Source organism: Sus scrofa, chromosome 1, assembly GCF_000003025.6.
Source record: "Sus scrofa isolate TJ Tabasco breed Duroc chromosome 1, Sscrofa11.1, whole genome shotgun sequence".
Taxonomy (NCBI): Eukaryota; Metazoa; Chordata; class Mammalia; order Artiodactyla; family Suidae; genus Sus; species Sus scrofa.
Genome location: NC_010443.5, coordinates 43,236,909 through 43,256,607, shown reverse-complemented (window position 1 = coordinate 43,256,607; position 19,699 = coordinate 43,236,909). Strand labels below are relative to the sequence as shown.

Sequence of the window (19,699 nt, the reverse complement as noted above, 5' to 3'; positions counted from 1 at the left end):
CTAATTCTACTTTTCTTTGTGTGTGAGAGGTATACTACATGGTAATTAGGTATCATTAGATGGCCCCTTTTCATCACAAAGGACATGCTTAGCAAATCTGGTCTCATCAAAGGCAAGCAGAGAAAGGGCCTTTCCCTCCTGCTTATCACTCTGCTCACTAACTGACTCCTTGCACTGCTTCTGTCTAAGCAGCTCCCTGTTGCCCATTATGTATGGTACCTCTTCCTCAAGGAGAATTTCATTTGTTATGTTTAATTTTGTCACTTTGAATGATTTGTCTCCACATACCTTTGTTTTCTAAGATAAAGGAGGAAATCACCCGGTCCCAGTCTTCATTCTTGGTATCAAGCAAAACCAGGATCAGGTCGAATCGACTTAAGAGAGGACTGCCAAGGGCGATGTTCACTGACACAGTCTCTTGGGGGTCATACTGGCCTTTGGGGTTAGTTGCTGCCAGGATGGTGGTCCTTGTGTTCAGCTTGCACACGAGGCTACAGAAAGAGAGGGTACAATTCAGACTATTGAGATTCAAATGAAAAGTAAGATTAAACTTGTTAACAGAAAGGGGCTGCTCTTGCACCCTGAAAATCTAGGACACTCATGTGAAAGAGAATGTGGAATGAGACAGGAGGTATCACAAACATCAAGTTCAAATGAAGGACATTTACACTAGCCTATCTTGAAGAGAAGTGTTTAAGAAATACTTCTTACGCCCTGACTTCGAGCAGAACCTTCCGCTAAGGGGTGTTAAGAGGTATATAAAGTTAAACCAAACATGCTCACTGCTCTTGAGGAGCTTGCAATCCGCTAACTATAATGGTAAGACGAGGCAGAACATGATAAGTCTAGAAGCATAAACCTCCCAGGGGAAATTAAAGATGGTGTGTATTCATCCACGTGGAGGGAAGAACACTCCAAGAAACATTAGGAAGTAGTTTTTGAACTGGGCCCTTCATGACATCTGGACTTGCTGTGGGTGTTCACTTGTTTTGGTTTTTCTAAAAGTGAAAGAAACAGAGGGAAAGGGAGGGAGAGACTGAGGGACAGGGGAAGAAGAAATCAGGAAAAATAAAGGCTGATTAGCAGTGCTTTTGAGGCGCCACAGGGAAGGGAAGGCTGAAGAGGTCTGGGTGTGGTGGGCGAGTGGACAGAAGCACCATGGCTGGGACACGGGAAGAGAGGGCAAGGTCCAGGAAGAGGCGAGTGGTGGCGGGATAGGTATGGCGGTGACAGAATGTAGGTATTGTTCTTAAACTTATCAACGACTGGCAAGGCCTCAAAACAATCTAGGGCATTCACTGACCAAGTGTGGAATCCTTTCTCTGTAAGTTTGTATGCTCTCTCGTCAGTGACTGTTTTCACTTGTAGTGACATGTCTGCCTCTCAGCAGGCACAGCCCTGTGACATCAGCAAACATGTGCTAGGTTTGCTAATCCCTGGTCTATTTCCAGTTGCCTCTAGCAATTACCTCATGCCTGAAGACTGAAAAAGTTTGAGAATCTTTATTTGTGGTAAATGGCACAAGAAGACACAGAAGAGAAAGACAAGGCACTTTCACTGGAAACTAAATCCTCTTTAACCAATGAAATAAATGGTTCCTAACTAATCCCACAAAAAGCACACTTAAGCCACACTGAAGTGAGGCTGTATGGATTTACCATAAAAAAAGTATATTGCTGTAATACTGGCAATGAAAAAAACACAACTGCATATGAATTAGTTTCTTAAAATTATTTTCTGAGAGGTAAAATAAATTAATTGTCTTCTCTCTGATCAAGAAATATTTACAAGCCATTTCCTCATTTCCTGTCTGCAAAGGATTGTACTGAGAATTGAGGAGGGTGTACAGCTAGTCCCTGCCTTCAATTAGTTTCCAGCAGAACTGCTGAAAGATGAGGAAGCTCAACACAGAGCCTGCTGGACAGGACGCTGTGCAATGGATGCTGGTAGTGGTATTGGCGTTGGTGTCTGCAGAGAGAGATCTATAAGACAGAATCTTAGTTATCCGTGATGAACACGGAGGAGAATAAACATGGAGACAGACAGAACGTGGTGGATTGTTCCTGACGTACCTGGGAAACTACAGAAAGAATAAGTTTAGGGAAGGGGGCTAAGGAATATTTAAAGGTAAAGAAAAAAGGCTGCCTGAGGGGCAGTGAGTGGAAATTTGAGCAACGAAAGGCAGGTGGGCGAGGGAAGAGGTGATTGTGTGGGACAGCAGGTCAGGCAGCTGCCAGTGGCAAAGAGGATTAGGGGGACAGCCAGGAAGGACAGAGTAGTCTCTGGTCACTTGAAAGAGGGGAAAACGGTACATAAGGCTGGTGGTTGCAGACCTGTGATACAAACGCGACTGCATTACAAACTGAATGGGGCTTTAGAGAACACGGATACATGTTCACGGTCTAATTGGTGCACAGTAATTGTTTGCTAAATGCTCCTGACTGAGGAACACATGAACGAGTGTAAGGTAAGGGTCATTTTTCCCATCCAATACGAGCTCTACCCTCCTCAATGATACTAAGAAGACGTAACTACCATGTTTGCAGTACCTAGGACTACATGAGGCTTTATGTATACATATTACCCCTAATCTTCACAATGACCTGAAAGGTAGGTGTTATTATCACCAACTTGGAAATAAGGCAACTAGATGTTTGAGATGTTAATAACTTCCTCAAGGTTACATGGAAAGCAGCAGAGCTGCGATTCAAACCCAGACCGTTTAACTCCAAAACCGATGCTCTTTCACCTCCAGAGTGCAACCCTGGTGGTGTAACATTTGTTTTATTTTATTTTATTTTGATTTTACAGGATAGTTATTTACAGTGTTGTGCCAATTTCTGCTGTATAGCATAGTGACCCAGCCATACATTCTTTTTCTCATACTATTTTAAACATTTCCTATGCCTTTAAAGATTCTGCTTGATGTTTTGGGTATTTATTTCCTTGCCTTATTTTTTTTTCCACTTAATTTGATCCCCCTTGAGGGCCTGTGACTTATTGCTATAATGCTCATTCTACCTGTCACATATTAAATGCTCAATAAGCATGACTGAATAAATGATAAATAAAAAAATAAATCTTTATGTAGTTCAGTATTTCTTTTTTTCTCTTTGTTTTTTTTTTTTTTTTTTTTTTTTTCTTTTTTTTTTTTTTTCTTTTTAGGGCCACACAAGCAGCATATGGAAGTTTCCAGGCTAGGGGATGAATTGGAGCTAATGGCTGCTGGCCTATGCCACAACCACAGCAATGCAGGATCGAGCAGAGCCGCATCTGCGACCTACATCACAGCTCACGGCAATGCTGGATCCCTGACTCACTGAGTGAGGGCAGGGATCAAACTTGCGTCCTCATGGATACTAATTAGATTCATTTCTGCTGCATCACAATGAGAACTCCCTTAGTTCAGTATTCTAAAGTTCAGAGTCATTTTATATACTCAGCTTCATCAGTCATAAAATAATCATGCTAAGATATGTATTTTTCTGCCTTAACTTCAAGGAGTGAAAACATTGTAGTTTCTGAAAAAGCTGCTTTTCCATTTTCAATCCACATGTTTAAATTTTCCTATAAACATAAGAGTGATTTTTCAGAGTTCCCATCGTGGCTCAGCAGAAATGAATCTGACTAGTAACCATGAGGACGCAGGTTCGATCCCTGGCCTTACTCAGTGGGTTAAGGATCTGGAGTTGCCACAAGCTGTGGTATAGGTCCTAGATGTAGCTCATATCCTGCACTGCTGTGGCTGTGGTGTAGGCCACTGCCTATAGCTCCAATTTGACCCCCAGCCTGGGAACCTCCACATGCTTCGGGTGTGGCCCTAAAAGACCAAAAAAAAAAGAGAGTGATTTTTCTAAACATTGTAAAGTTAGGCTACATACATTATTTTTACCATGACAAGCCTTCTAGAGAGCACTCTTGTTTTTGTGATGATCCCCCATTACTCTCATTAGAGCTTGATGGGTGGGCCCCGAGTTGGGTCATGGCTTTAATCACTACCTACGTGCTGGCAATTCCGACTTCAGCTCGAGCCTACAGCAGTGCCTGCTCTGTGTTCACCAAACCTTGTTTTTCTTTTTCTCTGGGGACAGAGCAAGATTAAATTTCCCCTCCTCCTTTATAGTAGAGTGAAGCTGTAATAACAAATCTCGCCCATGGAATGGGGGTAAAGACCATATGCTATGTCCAGCTTGGGCTCCTAAAAGCCTCCCTGTGTAGCTCTCCCCAGTTCTCTCTCTCTTGGCTGAGACAGATAAGGAAAAGGCCCTGGAATGACAGAGCCACCTGAAGGAGTGTGTGGAGCAGTCCTGCCACAAAACACAGTTTCTAGAATGGTCACATTCATAGAAACAGAAAGTAAAATGGTGGTTGCCAGGGACTGGGGAGAGTGGAAAATGGGGAGTTGTTTAATGGGTATAGAGTTTCAGTGGTGCAAGATGAAAAGAGTTCTGAAGACTGGTTGCACAACAATAAGAACGCACTTAACACTACTGAACTGTATACTTAAAAGTAATTAGGATGGTAAATTTTATGTTTCGGCTTTTTTTTTTAACCATAATTTTTTTAAAAAAGGAATAGAGGCTGCTATAGACTGAATGTTTGGGTTCCCCCCAAAATTCATATTCTGAAGCCCTAACCCCCCAAGTAGGTGATAAGAGTGGGGGTCTTGGACAGGTAATTAGGTTTAGATGTGGTCATCTAAACCCAATTATGAGGTAGAGCCCTCGTAATGGGATTCATGTCCTTAAAGAAGAGGAAGAAAGACCAGAGCTCTTTCTCTCCATGTGCATGCGCGCGCGCGTGCGCGCGCGCGCACACACACACACACACACACACACACACACACCAAGAAGGCAGCTGTTTATAGTTTGTAAGCCAGGAGATGGGTCCCAACTAGGAACTGAATCTGTCAGTACCTTGATCTTGGACTTCCCAGCCCCTAGAACTGTGAGAAATAAATGTCTGTTGTTGAAGCCATCCAGTCTAGGGTATTGGGTTACAGCAGCCCAAGCTAAGACAGGGCAAAGAAGGAAAAAACCCTCAAAAATCCAGCTTGAGAACTATGTCAAGAAAAGAATTCTGGGTGCTTGCATATGTAAGTGATTGTAAGCAAAGGGATCAGAGACCTGAGTTTCCATGGGATCTGTACTGCCAAAGAGACCACAAACTCAGTCTGACAAAGCTTTTGTTGTGATGAAATAAAATTCACATTTAATGGCAAGACAAGAAAATTTAAACATAAAAATTTTCTCTGCCCACTTGGGCCTCCTCCTTCCCCTTTAGTGCGTATTGTGCATCTGCATTAACCAGACCTCCTTAGGAGAAAACCTTCCTTCTTAATACTGTAAGGGGCCACAATGACCCAGGACCCATTACTCACTTAATATGCATAGATCTGGACTGTGTAAACTGTCAACAACACATCATTTGACATACGATCCTTTGTCTCAAAAACTTATAAAACTTCTAAGGGGCTTGGACCTCTAAAGGGCAGAACAGTCCTCAGAGCTTCCTGAAAGGCTGTTTCTGATGTTATAATCCTCGGGTGGGCTCAAATACAATTCCCCATTTCTTTCTTCAATTGGCTACTGATTAATTTTTTTATCCACAGTTCCTTTCAAGTTGTAAAACAACCTTTGGCAGATATGACACCAAAAGCACAAGCAAAAAAAGACAAAACAGATCAAATGGACTCCATCAAAATTAAAAACTTCTGTGCTTCAAAGGATGCTATCAGAGAAGTGAAAAAACCCACAGAATGGAAGAAATTATTTGCACCTCATATATCTGATAAAGGACTTACACCCAGAATGTACCAAAAACTCTTGGAACTCAACAATAAAATGACAACCCAGTTAAAACGTGGGTAAAGGAGCTGGACAGACATATCTCCAAGGAAAATACACAAGTGGCCAATAAGCTCAATGTCTCTAGTTATTAGGAAAATGCAAATGAAAACCACAGTGAGAAACCACTTTAGACACATTAGGATTGTTATAACCACAAACATGACAACAAGTGTTAGCAAGGATGTAGAGAAACTGGAACCTTCATACACTGCTCAAGGAATTATAAAATGGTACAGTGGCTTTGGAAAACAGTTTAGAAGTTCATCAAAAAGTTAAATATAGGGTTCCCATTTGTCCCAGCATCTATTCCTGTGTATATACTCAAGAGTAATGAAAACACAGGTCCTACAGAAACTTGTACATGAATCTTTTTAGTAGGGTTTTTTTTGTTTTTTGTCTTTTTGTCTTTCTAGGTCTGCACCCATGGCATATGGAGGTTCCCAGGCTAGCGGTCTAATTGGAGATATAGCCAGTGGCCTACACCACAGCCACAGCAACTCCAGATCCAAGCCGTGTCTTCGACCCACACCACAGCTGATAGCAATGCCGGATTCTTAACCCAATGAGCAAGGCCAGGGATCAAACTCGCAACCTCGTGGTTCCTAGTCAGATTCATTTCCACTGCACTGCGATGAGAACTCCAGTAGGGTTATTCATGATAGCCAAAAAGTGGAAATAGGCCAAATTTGTAGTAACTGATGAACAGGTAAACAAAATGTGGTATATTCATAAAACGCAAGACTATTCAGCCATAAAAGGAACAAATTACTGACACATGCAACAACGTGGATAAACCTTGAAAACAACTGAAAGCTGCCAGACACAAAAAGTCATATCTTATATCATTCAGTTTATGTGAAATGTTCAGAACAGGCAAATCCATAGGGACAGAAAGAAGATTAGTAGTTGTCAAGGACTTGGGAGAGAGGGGAAAATGGGGAGCAACAGCTAAAGGATACGAGATTTCTCTCAGGGGTGATTAAAATGTTGGGGAATTAGCAGGGATAGCTGCACAACTCTATGATATACTAAAAACCACAGAATTGTATACCTTAAAAGGGTGGACTTTATGTAGTCTGTGAATCTCAAAGCTGATACGAGAAAGGTCAGAGGAAAGGATCAAAGTAAACGGCATGCTTATAGAAAATAAACAAAAGCAATAATCCTGGTCCCGGAGTTCCCATCATGGCTCAGTGGTTAACCAATCTGACTAGCATCCATGAGGACGCAGGTTCGATCCCTGGCCTCACTCAGTGGGTTAAGGATCCAGTGTTGCTGTGAGCTGTGGTGTAGATTGCAGACTTGGCTTGGAGCCTGCGTTGCTGTGGCTGTGGTATAGGCTGGCAGCTACAGCTCTGATTCGACCTAGGAATCTCCATATGCTTTGGGTGCGGCCCTAAAAAAGGCAAAAACAAAACAAAACAAAAAACCACCACCAACAACAAAAAAAACACCAAAAACAATACCCCAAAAAAACAATCCTAGTCCCCTAAGCTTGCTCCAGGAGCACGCAGGCTGAGAGCTCAGGCGCTGCCTCCAGATGTGGCCAAGGAAGGTAGACGACAAGGAGAACCCTTATGTGTGCTGAGCTGAGCCAGGGGCCAGAGAACAATGGAAAAGGAGTTATCTTAGAATTAGAACCAGGGTTTAATAATATAACTTTCCTTAATAATGCCATCCCCAAGGGACCCCAGTTTCTACAGTCCATTGCCTGCATTGTATTTCCCATCTTCCCCCTTTCTAAGTAGACACTGTTATTGAAATTAACCAGTCTCTGGTCAACTGTGGTACAAACTGTGCAGGGGGTGGGGTGGGGGGATATACTTGTCTTTCTCAGTTCAACGGTGTCTTAGTTGGGTTCCCAGGATTGTCCCACCCAAGAGTTTGCACTCTGGCTAAGGGGGTTAAGAACACAACATGCTGTCCACGAGGATGCAGGTTTGATTCCTGGCCTTGCTCAGTGGGTTAAGGATCCAGTGTTGGGAGTTCCCTTTGTGGCTCAGTGGTTAACAAACTCAACTAGAGTCCATCGGTATGTGGGTTAGATCCCTGGCCTTGCTCAGTGGGTTAAGAATCCGGCATTGCCCTGAGCTGTGGCGTGGGTCACAGACATGGCTTGGATCTCGAGTGGCTGTGGCTGTGGCTATGGCACAGGCCAGCAGCTGTGGCTCCGATTCATCTGCTAGCCTGGGAACTTCCATATGCTGTGAATGCAGCTCTACTAAAAAAAGCAAAAAAGAAAAAGAAAAAGAAAAAGGATCCATCACTGCCACAAGCTGCGGCATAGGTCACTGTATGTAGCTTGGATCTGGCATTGCTGTGGCTGTGGTATAGACTGGCAGTGGCAGCTCTGATTTGACCCGACCCTGGGAATTTCCATATGCTGTGGGTATGGCCATAAACAAAGATTCCTGACCAAACCATCCTGTAATGCTTGAGAGTTAATTCTTAGATTGTGTGAAGTCACTGTTTGCTATAGCAGTTAGCGTAGCCTTAGTCGCGTACAGCACAGCTCTCTACTGAGCGCCAAACCCTGTGGCTATGGCAAAAAAGACCCCAATGCCTTCGTGGTCTCCTCCTAACCTATAGAATCAGGTCAGAAAACAGCCTGTATGACACTCACCTATCAGTTTCTAGATTAATGGGGCCTCAATTTAAAAAAAACTGCTTAGCACCCCCCAAAATGGTTATGAAATTAGGTATGAAAATTCCTACAAAACTGCACAATATGAAAACACCATAATGGTATTGTCACAGTCCATTACATATTTTTTTGGTAGTTTTCAGTGCTCAGTATACACACCTCCCCTGCTTTCTAACAAGGTTGATAAAGCTGGCTAGTTACCATTCACATCTAGATTGACTCCATATAAGAGATGCACAAGCAATGGGAAGAGGAAAGAGTAAAGCGGTGAAAGTACTGCTCCTATGTATCATCTAGAAAGAACAGGAAACTCTCCAAGTGCATGATCTGCCCTTAGATTTTCACACCTCATGTGCGTGGATGTCTCTAAGGAACACTGATCTGCCTCTTCCACGGCCCTTTCTGCCCCCTCAGGCCAGAGCCCTCTCAGTGGGGCTGGGGAGAAGGACTTGTTCTGTCCTGTTCTGGTTTTCCCCCGTAGCCAGAGACTAGGCTGTGAAGGATGCCACCTGAGAGGCAACTTCACAAGATTCTGGGAGTAGCAGACAAACTGGGTGTGGAGCAATCTTCCCAAGCCTGGCTCCTTAGTGAGAACACAGGTGAGTTTAACAAGACAGATTCCCAGGTCCCACCTCTGAGATTCTGATTGGTAGGCCTAGTAGGGGCTAAAAAACTGAAGATCGGCCCAGTGGGGGCTGGTGCCATGGCTCTTGTAGGGCTGTTAGAATCACAGCGCACAATAAATATTTACTTGTCTGTCTTGCTACAAGGTTGTCAGCATCTTGAGAACAAAAGCCTTGTCTTTTAATCTTTGTGATGTTAGCAGCTAGAAGAGACCATGATGCCACTTAGGGCTCGACATGTTTACTGAGTAAATAAACTGCCGCAAGCATCTTTATTTTTCCTGAATAATAATTTACCTAACATAACTCCATATTTTGAATACATGAATCTTATCACCATGTTGAAACTTTCTGTCTTGACTTCTTTTTGCCACTAAATTCAACTGTATGTTTGATTTTAAGAGTATAGTTGATTTACAGTGTTGTGTCAATTTCTGCTGTACAGCATAGTGACCTGGTGTGTGTGTATATATATTTCTCATTCTTTCTTCCATCATGTTCTATCTCCAAGAGACTGGACATATTTCTCTGTGCTGTAGGATAGGACCTCAATACTTACTCATTCTAAATGTAAGAATGTGCATCTACCAACACCAAACTCCCCATCCATTCCACTTTCTCCCTCCTCCCCCCCAAACTGCCATCATGCTATTTTAAAATTTTGGACTTTACTTCTACCTAGGTATGTGAGTATAATTTAGTGCAGCAAATATATTATTGCAATGTTAAATTTTCTCCTAAAATGTGTCCTCAGCAAACAGTGAGGGTATCTTTTATTTTTTAAGACTCTGCTGTCTTGCCCTTGATGAGATGCTATCCTAGTTAAGTTTGAAAAGAACCTGGAAAATAACAAAACATTATCTTTTCAAAATCATTACTTAGTTTAGCAGTCTACAGTTGTGTCACCACATAAGATCTCTCAAATGACTTCATACATGGCATTGTGCTGCCATTTGCCAGGTGCAGGAACTGATTTGCACAGTTTAAAAAGGTAAATTCAAATACTGATACTCCTTTTTAAGCTCCTACTGCATCACTTGCCTTTTGGTTTCCTCTTCTATTTCATCAAGAACCCAGGACAAAATGTAAGGTACCAAACTCCCAAAGTTTAAAAATGTTTTCAGATTTAAGTAACATAGTCAGGGAACAATAAAACTATTGGTCTTCTCAACAATAAAACCATATGGCGGAGTTCCCGTCGTGGCGCAGTGGTTAACAAATCTGACTAGGAACCATGAGGTTGCGGGTTCGGTCCCTGCCCTTGCTCAGTAGGTTAACGATCTGGCGTTGCCATGAGCTGTGGTGTAGGTTGCAGACGGGGCTCGGATCCCTCGTTGCTGTGGCTCTGGCATAGGCCAGTGGCTACAGCTCTGATTGGACCCCTAGCCTGGGAACCTCCATATGCCGCGGGAGCGGCCCAAAGAAATAGCAAAACGACAAAATAAACAAACAAACAAAAAACAAAAAAAACCATATGGCTTCAGAGTTCCCGTCATGGCTCAGTGGCTAACGAATCCGACTAGGAACCATGAGGTTGCAGGTTCGATCCCTGGCCTTGCTCAGTGGGTTAAGGATCTGGCATTGCCGTGAGCTGTGGTGAAGGTCCCAGACTTGGCTCAGATCCCGCGCGTTGCTGTGGCTCTGGCGAAGGCCAGCGGCTATAGCTCTGATTAGACCCCTAGCCTGGGAACCTCCATATGCCACGGGTGCTACCCTAGAAAAGGCAAAAAGACAAAAAACAAACAAACAAACAAAAAACCCAAAACAAACCTATATGGCTTCAATTAGACCTATAACTTGGTTACTGACACTATAAGTTACATTTTAGTAGACTCTAGACGTCCATGGTAGACATCCTGAGTGTCTTTGCATTTTTTTTCTATTCTGACTACCCATGGCAAGCTATTACCCTCCAGAAATCATAATGATTCTCTCCCAGCTACTTGCGCAATTGAATGGTGTGTGTATAGCTTATGATACGCTCCTTGGAGGCATGTTCCCAACACATAAACTTTAACCTCAACTCACAAAACAGTTTGTGGAATTGGCACAGTTACATGGAATGATTAAGTGTGTGGTTCTTTTTTTTAACAAGAGCGCCCTACCTCTGTGCAGTGTTTATAAAGTCACATACACACACACACACACACACACACACACACACACACACACACACCCCCTCTGCAAGATCCCCTGTAGCCTTGGTGACCAGTCAGATATTCTGATCCAATGGTTCACACTAATACCCTTAAGGGAGATTATAATTTCAGATAAAAATCCCTTCACAAGTCAATCAGAATTCTGTCACTTGAGACATGAGAGAGATAATGAGATGGAGAAAACAAAAGCAGACATATCTAAGAGTTCCTAAAAATGGTGGTGCAAGGTATCAAACATAGCAAAGAAAAACCTGAAGTGGTCCTAGTGAATGGGCTCAGAACATCTGGATGATGCTGGCTCAGTGTAGGACTCCTAGGGGACAGAATCCAAAGGAAGAAAAGTCTTTGAACGAAAGGCTGAGGAGCACCTCAGGTGTTTCGAGAGTAACATTCAGAGTATCCTTACTTTACTGTAGCTGAATACATGATTAAGTATTCTGTTTTCATACTTAACCCTTCTTATCTGCTTACTAATGAACAACTCAACATGCTGTTATGTCTCTAGGGACATTTTCTGATGCGTTCTACATTTGGTAATTAACTGTAAACTTTGTATCAGGAAGATTAACAGCCTTCTAATTAGGGAGAGTGAACTTAAGTTCTGAAAACTGCTAGCTAAAAAATTAGATAAGCTACTATTGTAGGCAGATCCAACTTTTTCTTAAATTGTAAAGTGACCCAGACTAAGTGCTATGAAAAATTAACACGAGATAAAGTGGAAGCTGAAGACAGCTTTCCTTGGTTCCCACCACCAAGCAGATGATGGATGGTGACTGAGGACACACTTAACTGCCGGCCCAAGAGCAAAACCAACATGTACCATGTTCCTGCACTTTTCTGTGAGTGACATTACAGATATTACAGGGATGTCAAAATAAAAGTTAAAAAAAAAAAAAAAGGATGTAAAAGGACAACTTTGATGGAGGAAGAAAAATCTCCCTGGTAGCTACGACCAGGGAGAAAACAACTGTCTACAAACTACAGAGCTTGACCAAGAATTTACATCTCACTAGGCATATATGACTAAGTACTGTCTTAAAACACTACCTTTCTTTTTGTCTGTCTCTTTGAAACCCACTGAGCTCAAGACTTTTGTCATAAAGAGCTACCTCCTATTTAGATTGATTTACCAGGCTATTCGGTCTAAACTATTGTTTCTCCAAACTGACAAATCTACCACTACTCACAACTAATGTATGACTTGTTTTCTGGTATATCCCTTAAGTGATTCTTTTGTCCTCATTGTAGTCCTGGACAAGCCAAGCACTGGAATGCTCACAAAGAGCATAACTCCACAACCCCTTTTTACGTAAACTGCTGTACATGGACAACTGGCTGGATCAGATACTGGAACCTGACTCTACAGCAGTCAACCCACAATGATTCAGAAGTTAAGAATTTCAAATGAATGGATATGACATGCAATATTCATATAAAACTAGTACAAGAATCAAAATATTTTAGTTGATAAAACCCTCATCTCACCTCCCCCTAAAAAACCCACAATGCAGAAGCAATCTGTATTTAGTACCCTCATTTAAATTACATATTCTTACACAAACAACTGCATATATGAGAAGCAATTCCAAATGAGAATTCAAAAACTTAGGATAGAAAAGAATAAAAAAGAGGAAAATGAATATCCAGAGATGACTCAGGAAAGAAAATGGGGGAAGGGAGAGAGACAAAATAATTTCAGAAATGAACATTTATTTATTATTTATTTATTTATTTATTTATTGTCTCTTTGTCTTTTCTAGGGCCACTCCCGTGGCATATGGAGATTCCCAGACCAGGGGTCTAATTGGAGCTGTAGCCACCAGCCTACACTAGAGCCACAGCAACGCGCGGGATCCGAGCCGCATCTACAACCTACACCACAGCTCGCAGCAACACCGGATCCTTAACCCACTGAGCAAGGCCAGGGATCAAACCTGCAATCTCATGGTTCATAGTCAGATTCGTTAACCACTGTGCCATGATGGGAACTCCCAGAAATGAACATTTAAATCTAAAATATCAAAGAAAGGATAGGCAGGACTGAAAATCTAATGAAGGGTGCTAAAGGGAGGAATAAAAATGCCAAGAGAATAAAAACAAAATACAAAAGAGCTAAAAAGTTTAAGAAAAAACCTGGTTGTTCTAGAATCTAGGCAAATGATACCTTACATACATGTAATTAGAACTTCTGGAAAAATAAAAACAAAACAAGGAAGAGAATATCTGAAGTTATAATACAAGAAAAATTTCCAAAGAGAAAAAAAGACTTCTACATTTCCAAGAGCTCAATAACCTCTAAAAAATGAAACAAAACAAAACGAAACCCGAAGAATAACCAACTGAGACATAGCCTAGTGAAAGTATTGCACATAAACAACTAAGAAAAATAAAATCCTTCTGGGCCTTCAGGCAAGAAATCAAATCAGCTACAAAGCAAAGGCTATCAGAATGTCATTATTTGTCAACAGCAACATGCTAAGCAGGACTATAGGAAAGAAAGTGTAAGGGTAGGTCTTATATCCAGCATACTGTTCTTCAAGTACCAAAGCTATGAAAAATAGTTTGAAACATGAACAAATTCAGTTTAGTCCTCAGGAACCCTTCCCAAGGAATCTGTTAGAGGATAAGCTTCATTTAAACAAGAGATGATAGTGGTACTCTGGCAAAGGACTAATGGTGAGCCTTGAGTATATTTAATTTTAGATCTAAGACCAAAACAAAGGAAGGTATAAAAGTGGAAAAAGATTATATAAATATAAGTGATATTTGTCCTGAGAAAGTATAAATAAAATGACCATTTTTTAATAGTAAAGAGAAGGGAGAAAGGGGAGGGTAGAATGTGCTCATCGGTTATCACATGGGCAATGGAGAACAATCAAAGGTTACTATTTAAAGTTCTCAAGCGAAGATAAGTGGGCCGAATGCATTATAAAAGGGATGTAGGTAAGTCCTGGAACAGGTGCCATCAAACTATAGCCAGCAGGTCAAATCCAGCTTGTTTCCTGAGAAAGGCTTCACTGGAATCCATTCATTTACATATTGTCTATGGTTTCTTTTGTTCTGTCTACATCACAGACATATTGATGCAGCCATATTGTCTGCATCTGCAGACTTGAGTAGTTGAAACAGAGGTTGTATAGCCCATAAAGCCTAAACATTTATCTCGACCTTTATAGAAAAAAATTGCCAACCCCTAATGTACAACAAAAATGCAGACCTTCCTAAATGCCAAACACATAAAAAAAGAAACACAAGTTTTTTTTAAAGATGAAACAGTTGACACCAAGCTTATTGGTAATAGCAATAAAGGTAAATGTGCTGAACTCACATATTAAAAGAAGAAGATTTGCAGGTTATTCATAAAACAAAGGAAAATAAAATAAAACCAACTCTATGCTGTACACAAGAGAACAAATGGCTGAAGTCAAAAGGCTAAACATAAAGGAAGAAGCAAAGATATATCAGGAAAATGCAAATAATATGAAATCAGGAATTATGATCTTGATACCAGGCAAGGTAAAATTCAGGTCACAAAGCATTAACACAAGGTGCAAATGCTAAAGCCACAGCAACTACTACCTTCATAAAGCAGAAACTATAAGGGATGCAAATAATAATAATGAGACTTTAACAAACCACTCTCAGCCTAAGACACATCAAACAGACAAAAGGGTAAATACATAGAAGACCCTATAAGGTAGAGTTTATATGTGTTTGTGTGTGTGTATGTGTACATGTGTGTATATATATAACATTCTGATTACACAGAATATAACTTTTCAAGCATACAAGCATAGATGGGCCAGTTATGAAATTGTCCTTATATCAGGTCACAAAGGAAAAAAGTCTCATGAAGTTCCTTAAAGTAGAAGTAATACAAACAATGCAATAAAACCAGATATAATTTTAAAAAGGGTCCTTTTACCTGAAGATGAAAAACCTTTTTGAAGAGTTCTCTTTGTGGCTCAGCAGGTTACAAACCCAACTAGTATCCATGAAGATGTGGGCTTGATCCCTGGCCTCACTCAGTGGGTTAAGGATCCAGCATTGCTGTGGCTGGGGTGTAGGCTGGCACCTGCAGGTCTGATTTGACCCCTAACCTGGGAACTTCCATATACCATAGTTGTAACCATAAAAAGCAAGCAAACAAATAAACAAAAACACACACATAAAAAAACCCAAAAAACTTTTTGAAACAAATTTTTGGAGAAAGGGGATTTATAAACCAGTATGGCAACATTTCTATAAAACATATGAAAAAATGATAAAGAATATATATGATAGTTACAAGATACCACTGAAGCAGTGCCAAAGAACATATATATTATGCTATCCTTTTCATATGAAAAAGAGGAGATGCACACATACAAATGCACAAATGTTTTTGCTTATTTTTGCAAAAAAAAGAAAGAAACATAGCAAAGATAAATCAGAAACCAATGAAAAAGATTTATGTAAGGAATAGAAGGAAACAGAATGGAAGGAGTAGGGATATGAGTGTGACTTCTGTAGTATATAGTTTTGACTTTTGAAATATATTTTACAAAATCAAAAAATAAAAATTCAATCAAAAAATGGAAAAAAACAGTTCCCTTGTGGCTCAGCAGTTTGGAGATCTGGCATTGTCACTGCTGTGGCTTGGGTCACCACAGTGGTGGGGGCTCCATCTTTGGCCTGGGACCTTCCACATGCCTCAGGTGCAGCCAAAAAGAAAATAAAAGACTGAAAAAAGCAAACTTTAAAAGTGAACACAAACATAGGTTTTAAAAGCCTTGTTTCCTAATTGTATATCAGGAATACAACCACACAAAGATCAAATAACTTTTGAACATTTCACTCTGATCACCTTGGCGGAATATGTTCTAAACTCAAAAAGAAGTGCAAAGAAGGCTTGAATATTACTTATTTGGTTGTTAGGGTTTTTTTTGTTTTTTGTTTTATGTGTATGTGTGGTGACTGTTATTGGCAATGGTGCTGGTGTAGTAATTCTGAAACTACTTTGGAGACTCGAGTTCATAAAAACCTTGTATATGAACACCTTCATAAACAAATGAAGTAAATAATTTTAGAGAGTCATCAGTGTCTCTTCTCCCTAGCCTAAGAGGACATTGGTTAGAAAACTTTTTAGAAAGTACATATATGGTTGTACAACAGTGTGAATGTACTTAACTCCAATGAACTGTATCCTTAAAAATGGTTAAAACTGTATGTCTAAGATGGTAAGTTTCATGTTATGTGTATTTTACCATATGGCAGGCACTGAGTTGGGAAATTCATGCATATCAACTCTGAATTGAGAACATTCCTGGAAGAAAGATGCTGTTTTTTTCATTTCACAGATGAGTGAAGTGAGGTTCAGAGATGACAATTCTCTCGCGTAAGATCAGGAAGTAGTAAAAGAGGCTGGAATGGACTCTAGGTCTCTCTGACCTCAAAGCTTTTGCTCTTTCCATCATAACCCCATTGACTGCGAAACAAGAGTATCAACAATTCAGTTTTGCTTATTAATGAATGAAGAGACATTCACTGCTTTTGTTATTGTTGGATATTTGTTACCACTGAGTAGTGATAGTGGCGGTTTTAAGTAATTTCACAGAGAATTTACAAAGAAGAGAATAATTCCAGAAGAAAAGCGTTTGGTCTCTTGGACAGTAACATACACCCTTCCTGAAGATCCTTGTTTCAGGACATAACCTCTGAGTGGAAAATAAGGAGTCTAACAACAAAAGGTGGAAGAAATTCAAATCCAAGATGTATGTTTTCAAATAAAATTAAAATTTTTGAACAGAGTTAGAAATGTTGAGTCCAGCTGAAATACATTTTAAGGCCAGCATACATTAGAAACACACTCAGAAGCAAAAGTAGCCACCACCAATGTTCATCAGCATGTGGTGGCCCTGTCACCCTGGGAACTGGCTGCAAGTTGACTGTTTAATAAGTTCAGAGGCCACAGGAAGCCAAGCTCTGCTATAAAAAGGTAATAAAAAAATCTTTAAATACAAGGTAATTAAAAATTCATCAAAAAATCCTTTCAAGATGAAGAAATAAAAGGCACAAACCACTGACTATCATATAATAATACACTTATGCAATGTTTGGGACCTCTGTCTTTAAAAATGCATGATAAAAATAAAATAGTATAGGAGTTCTCTTGTGGGGCAGCAGGTTAAGGATCTGGTGTTGTCGCTAAAGAGGCTTGGGTTGCTGCTGTGGCTTGGGTCTGATTCCTGGCCTGGGAACTTGCACATGCTGTGGGTGTGGCCAGAACATTAAAATAAAATAATAAAAATGTCTTTATGAATCCAGAGATAGTTATGTGGGGTAAGGAATAAATCAAAAGGCCACCAACATCCACACCTGATAGTCAATGGATAAGACCTAGTTTAATAATAATAATTTAGAGGACAAAAAAGACTCTGGAATGCAAGTAAATTATAGTTATCTTTAAATGAAAATTATATACTAAAATGCTTTGAAAAGTAAAAATTCTTACATCAATGTAAATAGATAGAAATAAAATATTGATTCTGATCCATAGTTCAAAGAGGTATTTACAGGTATAAAACTCTGCAGCCAAGACAAAAGAGATGCGTCTAAAGAACTGTATCTTGAAACAAAAATCATACAAATGTTTAACAATAAAAATAACAATAACATCGATGTCTACTATGGTGTAATGGTTTAAAAGTGAGACCTTGAGAAAAGTTCACAAAGAATTCAAATGGCTGAGATTCTTAGGCAAAACTCCTTTCAGTATATAGCATACATTTGAGAAACAATGACTATTAATAGAAGTAATAAAATACAGTTCAAATTGCTTGTCCCTAGCTGTAAGTCTTCTCTTTTCCCAACAGACAAAAGAAATCTAATTTGAAAATTATTTCTTTTGGAAGATGTCACTCCAGTGGCAGGGGAAAAAAAAGTTTTACTGATGATAAATGTATCATCTCCCCTGGCACTGTTAGTCCTTTCTATCTCCTTCCCATCCTCATGTGGACTCTGGAAGTCTGTCCTCAGGGGTCAAAGCTCAGACTATGAACTTGCATAGTCATATTCATACATTGTTACCAGTCAGGGAAGAGATAAGCATCCAAAGAATAAGTATTTGGAAAATTCAGTGGCAACTGGACAGAATGATTTCTTATCTGTTGAATCTAAAAGTAAAACATATGGGCTTATATATACTTTAAATTAAAGATTATTGTGGTATGAACGACATACAGTAAAATTTAACTTTTAAGGTGTCCCTCTGAAGTCAATCCCTTGCCCTGGCCCTTAACCCCTGTCAACTACTTGATCTGATTTCTCTCCTTACAGTTTTGCCTCTTCTAGAATTTGCTATCAATGGAATCATAAACTATGTCTTTTGTGCCCGGCATCTTTCACTTCACACAGTGATTTTAAGATTCAACCATGTCGGTGCACTTATCAATAGTTTGTTCCTTTATATTGCTAACAATATTCCATTGCATGGGTATATCAAATGTGTTTATCCATTTACCACTTGATAGATTTTGGGTTGTACAAATCTGTTGAATTCTTAACTGAAATTAAATTATAGATTGCTTTGGGGAAAACTTACATCTTAACAATAGTTAAGTCTTTCGATCAATGAAACTCGGTATCTCTATTTATTTAGGTTCTCTTTAATATCTTTCATTTATGTTCTGTAGTTTTTTGGGTTTTTTGTTCTGAGTTTTTACTGTAAAAATCTAGGACATATTTTGTTAGATTTATCCACAAACATTTCATGTTTGGGATACTATTTTAGTTATTTTATTTTCTAATTATTCACTGCTAGCATATAGAAACAGAAATACAATTAATTTTTATACATCGACCTTGCATCCCATGACCTTTTAAAATCTGCTTCTAAGTTCTAGTACCTTTTTTCATTGATCATTGATTCTTTGAAATTTTCTATGTAGATGATCATGCCATATAGAATAGACAATTTTAACTTCTTTCTTTCCAATCTGAATGTCTTTTTTTTTTTTTTTTTTTTGTCTTACTAAACTATGACTTCCTACAATACTGATAAGAGGTAAGACTGGACATCCTTGACATGCTCCCAACCTTAGTGGAAAACATGAAGTTTTTTGTCATAAAGTAGGAGAAATTTGGGGGAAGTTTTTCATAGATGCTATTTATTAAATAACAAGTGGAGGGGCTTCTCTTCTGGTTTGCTGAGAATTTTTATTATTAATGGATGCTTAATTTTGTCCAGTTCATTTTCTGTATCTATGGGGATTTTTTTTTCTTTTTATTCTGTTAATAATGTAAACTATATTGATTGATTTTCAAATGTTACACCAAACTTTGATTTCTTTTTGGTTACACCATATAATCCTTTTAATATACTGCTGGATTTAATTTACTAAAATATTGTTAAGAGTTTTCATACCTATGTTCATAGGAGATTTT

General features: G+C 39.6%; 1 protein-coding gene across 1 annotated transcript in view; it reads right to left on the bottom strand.

Annotated features, from left to right (window-relative positions):
- The window catches only part of MCM9 (minichromosome maintenance 9 homologous recombination repair factor), a 96,628-nt gene that overhangs the window by 11,926 nt on the left and 65,003 nt on the right, over window positions 1-19,699 (bottom strand). The window contains 1 exon segment of the mRNA XM_003353232.4: window positions 289-491. Within this exon segment, the coding sequence (XP_003353280.3) occupies window positions 289-491 (203 nt within the window).